At 39.1% G+C, this 10,620-nt stretch overlaps 1 protein-coding gene and 1 pseudogene across 1 annotated transcript; one reads left to right on the forward strand and one right to left on the reverse strand.

Moving 5' to 3' along the window:
- Nucleotides 1-3,643: 3,643 nt before the first annotated feature.
- LOC148543682 (serine/threonine-protein phosphatase 7 long form homolog) lies at nt 3,644-5,967 on the forward strand. The gene is made up of 2 exons (XM_088500250.1): nt 3,644-4,570; nt 4,663-5,967. The coding sequence occupies exons 1-2, from the start codon at nt 3,644-3,646 to the stop codon at nt 5,965-5,967; spliced, it is 2,232 nt and encodes a 743-aa protein (XP_088356376.1).
- LOC148543683 (uncharacterized) lies at nt 5,910-8,973 on the reverse strand (annotated as a pseudogene).
- Between the last annotated feature and the right edge of the window lie 1,647 nt (nt 8,974-10,620).

Below are 10,620 nucleotides of genomic sequence, written 5' to 3' on the forward strand. Positions count from 1 at the left end.
AAAAAAAAAAACAAAAAACCCAGAGCATCTTTTTGAGTAATCTATCAAACATAGTTATCAGAATCAAATTAATAATTGATCTAATTAAAATATTAAATTATTGGATTACCAATTTAATCATTTAGTTACTGATTGAATCGATAACCCAATTATAATTAAGTAATTATATAGAATTATATTTTATTATTTTTATAATAAATATTTTTTAAATTTTGTTTTTTGTATTAAGTTGATTATTCTTAGATTTTAATAATTTATTAATTAGTTTATATTTATTACATGCTTCAAGCATTTATTCAAAAAAAATTATATAATCATAAAAAAAATGTTATAATTAATAAAAGATATTTGATCTTTTTAAATTTAAAAATATTTAATAAAATTTAATATTTATTTAAATAATAGTGTATAATTAAAAAATTCTAACCTTGAGAAAAAATGAATAAAAAAACTAAAATTAAAATTAAGTTTAACGAATATAAAATAATTTAATTAAAAAGAATCGATATATAATATATACAATAATTAACATATAGGTCACACTACGGTACAGATCAAGATTTACAGATATTCTATTTTTTTATTTTATTTCGTTACACATGTATTGGATATTCTTTGGCTGGCTTAGTTATTTTTCATTAGCTCTGAGTGGCCCTTGGACTTGGATCATGAATTTTGGATTTTATTAGGAAAGTGAGAAAAAAAAAGTTGGATTAACTTAGAAGCAGAAAACAATAATCATATAAAACAAGTCTATTGAACTAGAAAAAAAAAAAAGAAGATAAAAAAAGCATGTTGAGAATAATTGATTTTTTTTTCATTTTTTAGAATATATTTAATTGTAAAATCTTTTTTTCTCTTATATAAGATTTAAATAAAAATAGAAAAGAATTAGTTGAAAAATTAATACAAGAAACAGGCAATATGGAAATGCCACATCAAACATATTTCAAAACAACAATGTTATTTGTATACTAAAATCAGCCACCAATATATTTATGTATAAATATATGTATAGTTTAATTTATTTTTAATATGTATTTGTATTTCAACATATATTTTATATTAATGGCTGACTTTGATAGTTGATTTTAATATACACGTAGCATAACTCATTTAAAAAATATACCTATAAAAATTTTAAATTTTAATTTTTAAAAAGATTAAAATACTTTTATAATTAATTTTTAAAAGAACAAAACAATTTTTGAAGATTGATTTTAAAAAAACTAAAATACCTTTTAGTTTATTCTTAAAGAATTAAGATATCCTTTTAAGCATTAATTTAAAAATACTAAATTATTCTTATATAATTAACTGAAGTTGATTGATTATATTAGCAACTATGAATTTAAATTTAATATTTAAAATACTACAATAACCTTTTATTTAATTCTAAAATAATTAAAATAATATTTTAAGATTAATTTTACAAACATTAAAATCAACCCTTTAAAATTAAGATTATTTAATTATATTAAAAATTATAAAATTCAACTTTTAAGAATACTAAAATAAAGATGAGACTAAAAGGTCATTTAGCATGAATTTAAATAATTTTATTTTGATACTGTAAAATAATTTTATACATGCATATCCAATTATATAGGAATATGTTAGAAAAAATAACTACGTTTTACATTAATAGTATGAATGAACATTAAAAAAAAAAGAATGTAATTGAACGACTATATAAAATATTTTACATTATCAGTGTATCAAAATTAAATTTTAATTTAAAAAGACAAAAATATCAAGATTTTTTATTGAATTATAAATTAGAAATTAATTTGAAGTTTTAAAACACTAAAATACCATGTCGATTATTTAGTCAAAAGAATCATAAATCGAAATATTTTTAAAATAACTACGAAAATTCTCTTATGAAATTAGAAGGGATTTTACAAAGTAAAGAATAAAATATTAGAACTAAAATGATAAATATTTAATTAGAGTATTTTTTGAACAACACACTTTTATGATTCTTTTGAATTCTTTTGATTATTAAACACATATTTTAGAAATTCTTACATTTTATTATGTCTTGAAGTTAAATTTCGAATTTTTTATGTGTAGTTCATAGACAAAATTATTGAACTTTTATATCTGGTCTATTAGTGATTAAGCTTAGTTTGAGAAGACTTGATGCAATAATAATATCGAATATTTTTAAATCTTTTAGTGATTTGAATAATTATTTAGTTTGAGAATACTTAAAAGAAAAATATTTTGTAACACTATTTTATAAAAAATATTATTTACAATGCACTGTTAACTATAAGTTTCAACAAAAAAAAATATTTATCACCTTTAATGTTGATTAATACTAAAGGAGCAATTCAACTATTAAAAAATATAAACATAATTGATCATTACAAAATGAAACCAAATTATCCCAAAAAAATTTTATTTTCATAATAAATATTTAATCAATAATTTTGTGCCAAATAAAATTAACATTCAAATACCACTTAAAAATTAAAACTGATTTGTTTTCATCTTTAGATATAGATTAAAATTTTAATTAATTTTTTTTATTATCACTATTTGCATAAAAACTCATACTTTTTTGTAATTTTTTTTGGGCAAAATACTATAATAAGCCAACATGAATCCAAATTTACCTATATGAGCCAAAATGAAAATCGATACAGCAATGAGCCAGATCATATTTTTATGTAATTCGGACCAGGCTAGTTCAAACTTCATCTTCAAATAAATCGAACCAGAGCAGTTCGAACTTTAAAGAAAAAATTGAAAGTAAATCGAACCAGACTGGTTCGAACTAGGTATGCAAGTAATTCGAACCACTCCAGTTCGAATTATGGGTAAATGAGGTCTTCATGTAATTCGAACCACCCTGGTTCGAATTACGCTTAAGCTAGGTTGTTAGTAATTCGAACCACCCTGGTTCGAATTACTAGTGATTGGGCTATATAAGGAGTTCGAATCAGCCTCATTCGAACCATTCTCATCTTCCCCTGCCCCACCAAATCTCAGAGAAAACGACCCAGATTCTCTCCGAGAAAGACCTGAACGGAATACTCTGCTCATGGGGGACGATCCGGCACGGTTATATCGCTTGAACGGAGTCGCCCATATAGCTGGGGTCATCAACGAAGAGGTTAGTACAGAAATAACTTTATTTTACCGGTACATGTGAGTTAGTGGTTTGGCATGCGGGTTAGATGTTGGTTTAGTTGGTGGTTTATTTTAGCGGTTTATGTTAGTGATTTCTGTTAATGGTTTATGTTAGTGGTTTTTGTTAGTGGTTTATGTTGGTGGTTTATCTTAGTGGTTTATCTTAGTGGTTTATGTTAGTGGTTTATCTTAGTGGTTTATGTATGTGGTTTATGTAAGCGGTTTACGTTAAGTGTTTACGTTAGTGGTTTATGTTAGTGGTTTATGTAAGCGGTTTAGTTGTGGTTTTATAATGTTAGATCTTTGATGTCAGTAGGCTATGGTGGTTTCTAATTTAAGTTTCTTATGCAAATGGTTCTCGTTCTTGGATTTTTAAGCGGCTATGCATAGTAAGATTTTTTGGTTTAGGGATTATCGTGTTGATTATGTTTGTCACCGGTAATTAAGTTGGTTCTAATAATGCGGTTCATTTCTTCCGCAGCCTTAGCGATGCATCAGGAGCATGCGGCGGCAGCAGGGCATGGTCCTGGATGACAGATACGTTCCGTACCTGCAGATGGCTGGTCTTTACCATCTTGCAAGGCTGAACGATAGATGGTTCCGGTTGGACGAGGCCCTTGTCAGTGCGTTTGTTGAGCGATGGCGTCCGGAGACGCACACGTTTCATATGCCGTTCGGAGAGTGCACTATCACACTGCAGGACGTGGCATACCAGCTGAGTTTGCCAGTGGACGGGCGTTACGTCAGCGGCTGCCTATCAGAGTTCCATGTATACATCGATGGTGGCCGTCCAGCCTGGGTTTGGTTCGAGGAGTTGCTTGGAGTGGTACCTCCTCCTAGCCAGGTTCAGAAGTACGCGGTCAACTGCAGCTGGTTTCAGGAGACGTTTGGTGAGTGCCCGGAGGGAGCTGATGAGGATACTGTGCGTCGTTATGCCCGTGCGTACATCATGATGTTGTTGGGCACGCAACTTTTTGCGGACAAGTCGGGCAACCGCGTTCACATCAGATGGCTTCCGTTTGTAGCTAGGCTGGAGGAGATGGGGACCTACAACTGGGGTTCTGCAGCACTGGCATGGTTGTACCGGTGCATGTGCCGTGTGGCGAACAGAAATGTTATCAAGCTAGCGGGCCCACTTCAGCTACTTCAGTCATGGATTTTCTGGCGATTTTCTCGGTTTAGGCCTGCAGGATTTGAGACGTTCAGCTGGCCATTGGCCTCGAGGTACTTTACTAATCTTTGTCTATTTCAATTTACTACACATAACCGCGTGTTCATTCATAATGTATTGGATACCCTAAGCACACATATAAGTAGCGGTAACACATGTGCATGTTGCAGGTGGTCAGGTTACATCCCTTCCAGTAGCGAGAAGGGTCCTAGAGTTCAGACGTGGAGGCTCTGGATAGACCGGTTACAGGATAGAGAGGTCAGTATGTTACTTAATAAGTTTTTTTATTTAACCACGATTTACGAGTTGGGATCACGAGTTGCCCTGACATTGTATCGTTCTGGGTGCAGTTTATCTGGATGCCGTACAGTAGCCCTGACGTACTTCAGGTCGTGCATCCCGAGGTTTTGGAGCCTCGGCATATGGTGCTGTGGCGGTCTGTTACATCGCTTATCTACTTTGCCGTCATAGAGTGGCATCAGGTAGACAGGGTTCTTCCGCAGTTTGGAGGGGTGCAGCCCCGTCCACAGGCCGCCCTGAACATCGACTTTCTGATGTCGAAGGACGGCAGAGGCGGCGATCGATGGTTCCCGTCCCATTTGCAGAAGTGGCATCAGTATTGGGACGATCGTACGGAGAGCGTGCTGAGATTCGATGTTGTTGCTGACCCTGGTCCGTCGCATCAGTTCTTGGATTGGTGGAGTCAGCACGGGAAGAGGTTTTTGTCTCCGGATCCGCAGTTGGGCGATCCGAGAGCCGTTGCTATTCCTGTTGAGGCCTCACAGCGGGGAGCTGGGCAAGTACCTGAGATGGATCGGCCTGACGACGTGCCGGACAGGAGGCGGGTTGATAGGAGAGCTCGCGTGGGCACACGTCGTAGCCAGCGTGACTGGGGGTGGCTTGAGCGTGCTATGGAGGCTGGCGACGAGGCCGGCCCCGCTAGGGGTCGACGACGACATCATCCTGGCAGAGGTAGAGGGCGTGCTGCGGTTCATGCCGCTGCACCTGACCCTGAGGACGATGACGATGATCAGCATGGGCCTGAGGGCGGGGATGGTGCAGGGGCGGCTTCAGTTGCTGGTGGTAGTACCCAGGATGGGGTTCACGGAGGTGAGTGGTATGGCTCCGGGATGGGTGACGGGGCTGAGCCTAGTGACGCTGGACTTGGGTCCGGTCCTTTTGGACATTACTTTGTTGGAGTACCCACCGACGACCAGCCTCAGCAGGACGGTACTCCATGGGTTATTCCCGGATCACAGTGGCAGGACTTCCTTGGGGCAGATACGCTTGATGCGGACTTCGGCAGTCCACGGTTTCTAGCGGAAATTTCGGCTATCATGCAGGAGGACGAGCCGGGCAGGAGGCGTCCTCAGACCCCTGGCACGCAGGCACCCTTAGATGTTGATCTGAACGAGCCTGCTACGACACCTGTTGGTGACCAGTTTGCGTTGGGAGGTACCCCACATTCCGCTTACACCGCTGCATCACAGTCTGTCGCCGGGCCGTCTGCCGCACCACTCCATTTTACGCCACCCGCACAGCCTGCCCCGCATGAGGACGCAGATGAGATAGAGGATGAGGAGCCATTTATCCGCAGAGGTCAGAGGCCACGGGTTCCCCGTCGTTGTGGGACAGGCTCCCACTTGTTTAGATGATTTACATTTCATGTATTTTGGACGTTAGGGTTCACTCATGTACCAGACCGATGTGGACTACTGTTGTTACTTTAGAGCTATTTTTCCTTGTTGTGTCCTCATCTTATTGTACTTAAAAATCTGGTATTTACCTAGTGGATTAGTGACTATGTATTATCATTGAATCATATAACACTTTAGTTATCAACTTTTGCAGTCATGGGATTTCTAATTATATTCAAATTCAGATGCAACTTTTTCATTACTAGAACGTAAAAAGATAAACAGATTACATAAGTCATCTTACATAACAAGTAACAGGAAAAATAAAATCAATAAACACTAACAATAACAAGATCGCTACTACTGGCCCCCCGTGTGAGACGGTCCTCCAAGCTGTGGGCAACTCCTGCGGGTGTGTCCGGGTTGGCGACAAAGGCCACACCTCTTTGGCCGATTCGGATCTGCCTCGTCCATATTCGTCCGTATCCTGGTGGATCTCGGACGACCCTCTCTCGCACGCCTCTTGGCAGGATCCGGGATCACGGTTGGCCCATCGTAAGGTGGCCAGAATCCCTCCGGTATCGGCGGTGTGAATCCCATCTGGTACACACGGAACACTGAACTAATCTGATACACGCTGTGAACATAAGAGGACCAGGTAACCCGTGAGTAGGCGCAGCATGCAAGTGCGTGCTGGCACGGGAAATGAAGTTCCTAGAAGTACCCGCAGTCACAGGTCCGGGACGCAAGCGATACTCTGTAGGTACCCAATGAGAAAGAGCCCGTCGGAGTGGTCTCGGCTACGGTGAACTCGGAGTTATCCCGGTCATACAAAGTCACCGTGAAGCACCACGAATTCTTCAAGTTGGCCTCTATACACTTCACCAAGTACTGACTGAATTGCTGTCCGGTTCCCATCTGGGCCTCAGCCTCTCTACCCTTGCGAACAAAGAGTTCTGCAAGCCTTCCATATGTTGCCTTCACCAAAGAGCATACAGGGAGGTTTCTGACACCCTTTAGGATTGAGTTCACACACTCCGAGATATTCGTCGTCATGTGACCGAATCTCCGTCCCTCGTCACGATGCTGAGTCCATAAGGAATAATCAATCCGGTTCGCCCACTCACACATCGCCGGGTCTTCAGACCGAAGAATATCAAACCAGTAATCAAACTCAACCTCGGTCTTCGCATATGCGGCATTCACTAGAAGCCTACGTGCATCCTTGCCCTTGAAGGTAAGGGCAAAATTAGCCGCTACGTGTCGAATGCAGAATGCACGGTATGCAGATGGAGGTAACCAACCTCCGTCCGGAGCCTCAAGCGCAGCCTTTATGCCGTTATGCCTGTCCGATATAACCAGAAGACCGGGCTGCGGTGTCACGTGCTGTCTAAGGTGGGAGAGAAAGAATGACCAAGACTCTGCATTCTCACCTTCTACTAGTGCGAATGCAACGGGTAGAATGTTGGAGTTCCCGTCCTGTGCAATCGCGATGAGCAAAGTACCCCCGTACTTCCCATAAAGATGGGTCCCATCAATGCTAACTAAGGGCTTGCAATGGCGAAATGCCTGGATGAGCGGTGGAAACGTCCAGAAAAGTCTGTGGAAAAAAGCTTGAGACTCGTCTACTTGTCCACTAACTCGAACGGGACTCGTCCGTAGGATTGCAACAGTACCCGGCATCGTCAACTGGACTCCCAAAACCCACCTGGGGAGCTCATTGTATGACTCATCCCAGTCACCGTATACGAGGGCAATTGCCTTCTGCTTCGCCATCCAGACCCTCCTGTAAGTCGGCCTAAACCCGAAGTGTGCTGCCGTGGCATTTAGGAGCACCTTGATGCTGACGGATGCATCAGCCCTAACCATTGGCATAACGAACGCGGAAATCACATGATAATCCAAGCTCCTGTGGTCACTCGAGATGGAGGTCGCAAGACAAGTGTGAGGTCCATTGTACCGCTTGACCTCCCAAATGCCCTTGCGCTTCCGCAGACTCAGTCGAATCAACCAGGTGCACCCATTCCCAAACTCAGAACACTTGCCCACATAACGGCGATGATCAGACTCCACAACCTTGTACTGTACCCCTCGCCGGATGCTGTAAGTCTTCACACTTAACAGGGCCTCGTCTTTATCCTGAAATTGCTGACCAACCTGGAACTCTGTCAAACCAGCAGTCCCTTCAGCATCTCTAGCTCCGAATCCAACAGAGTGCCCTGAAACACCCTCTTGCCTCATGGCATCTAGGTCCAAAGAGGAAAAATGTGGTGGATACTGCTGTGTGCCAGAACTAGAACCACCGACTACCAATGCAGGCTCAGTCGCTCCAACCTCGTCGCCGCTGTCATCCTCAATCATATCCGGCTCGACGTCGTCCTCCTCTACATCACCCAACACTTCGTCACCGACGCCAACCGGTGGAACTCCCTGTAAAGGGTTCGGCAGAATATCAACTGATCCTACCACGTCGCCTACTCCATCATTCAGATCAACAGCAAAAGACGGGGAGGCGACTGGTTCGACCGCTGGCTCATACACAGGGACGGACGAAGAAGCAATGGCAGGCCTGGAACTCGAACCGGCTGCCGCTGCTTCAGTGGTGGCATTCCGGTTCGAACCCCTTGAGCTGGATACCACATCAACCAACTTTGCCAACAACTCTGGTGTCCTAACCTCGGGAAACTGCCTCCGACATAGAAACATGACTTGCAGGTCCTCATCACTACCAATCGTGAAGCAATCATACTTCACCGTATCCTGCAAGACAGTGATTGGAATGCGATAGAAAAACTTCTTCACTCGCTTCGCACCTTCCAGACCAAGTTTCATCAGCACAGATCTAACAAGATCATCATAGCTCGTCGTTGGTTTCACGACAATACAGAGAGGATCCTTATCTGTGAACTTCACACCGGAGCGAGTTTTCCTCTTAATGGATCCTCTATGGTGAACCAAAACCACAAAACTCTCCTCACTAGCCATATTACACCCTCTATGAGGGCAACTCACGTTTAGAACCATATATATACTGCACTGTCTACCACTAAATCGAACCGGACTGGTTCGAATTCAGTTTGTGTAATTCGAACCAGCCTGGTTCGAATTACTTGATGCAGCTTCTCCCCATATAATTCGAACCAGCTTGGTTCGAACTATGTGCTACGTTTTCCTCCCAAGTAATTCGAACCACCCTGGTTCGATTTACTTGAATGAATTTCTCTCTTAATAATTCGAACCACCCTGGTTCGAATTACTCATGAATAGAGTTCGAACCACACTGGTTCGAATTATATAAATATAGGGTTTGGCTCATTGCAGAAACGAATTTCACTTTGGCTCATTTAGGTAATTTGCAACTTCCCTTGGTTTATTCTAGTTTTTCGCCCTTTTTTTTTTACGATAACATAAATTTAGTATTTATTAAATGTATGACAAAAATGTGCTATGCATATTTAAATAAGAAAATTAAAATTATTTAAGATGTTCAAATTAAAATTGAATATTTGAATTTATTTACCTTATGAAGATAAAAAACTAAATTTTGTGTGAAATCCTGATAAAACGTTTTTTTTCCTCAAAAATAATCTTCAAAACAATTATTTAAGTTATATCAAAGCAAAAAAATTTAATATAACAAATAGCATGGCAATTGTGAACAAGCCAATATTAAATTGTTAATATACACTTGATTTTTGTTACAAGAAATTTAATGTTTTTCATTGGCTCTCAAGTAGTATTTAATGTTATTTAACTATTATGATCCTATTCTTCCCACGAAAAACAAAAAACAAAAATTGATTATTACTATGTGTGCAAGTCTATGAACTAGCAATAATAATTAACTCTTTTGAAACTTTAAGCCATTTAATACTTTGTGAAGCCACTTCTCATTATACTAAAAAAACACTACGTGTCGCTATGTTATTGATTAAAATAGAATATCTGTATATTGATAGCTGTACCTTATAATTTCCCTTAACGGGTCATATAAGTTTGTAAGATATAGCCTTGTCTAGTGGCAAAGTTACTTGAGCTAAGTCTCTTGAGCCTCGCGTAGTGTGCTGTTTTTTTTTTTTTTTTTTTTGGTCTTACATATTATATAACACACTCATTCACACACATTACTACTATTAACATGAGTTCTATATTCTTCGTTGAGGATTTGAACCTGGGTGCAGCTCCCAGCGAGGCAACTAGGCAAGTGATTCTTCCATTGATCCAAGGCTTTGGCTACGTGTGCTGATTCAAGCACGTACGTGTTCGAGTGAATTTTTCTTTTTGTTAGTGGTGGCTACTTAGATAATAATGGCTTCACGTAAAATTGAAAAATGTTAGAGCCGATGAGAATTTATTATTTTTAGTAATTATTTAATTATATTAATTTATTTATTTAATTTAATAATATATTTTATTTATATTTTTTATTATTAATAATTAAATAATAAATTCTAATAGTTTTCGAACATTAAAATTACATGCAAGACAATAGTTGCCCCGTATTCAATTATGATCTTTAGTTCTTTGCATCACAGCATGCATATAAGACGCAACTACATTTTGGGACTAACTACTACTTCGTTTCCGAGTAACCAAATTTAATAGTTAATTTTACATGTTTCTAAGAATGTTGTACTAGTTTCCATGCTTTATTAATAAATTATTAGTCTC

The sequence above is a fragment of the Arachis ipaensis genome, chromosome B9 (genome assembly GCF_059453495.1).
Source record: "Arachis ipaensis isolate K30076 ecotype BB chromosome B9, ASM5945349v1, whole genome shotgun sequence".
Taxonomy (NCBI): domain Eukaryota; kingdom Viridiplantae; phylum Streptophyta; class Magnoliopsida; order Fabales; family Fabaceae; genus Arachis; species Arachis ipaensis.

Bases quoted from the DNA above. Each gene is read 5' to 3' on its own strand.
- LOC148543682 (XM_088500250.1), top strand. From the start codon at position 3,644: ATGCGGCGGCAGCAGGGCATGGTCCTGGATGACAGATACGTTCCGTAC. The intron at 4,571-4,662 runs GTCAGTATGTTA...TTCTGGGTGCAG, and splicing joins ACCGGTTACAGGATAGAGAG to TTTATCTGGATGCCGTACAG.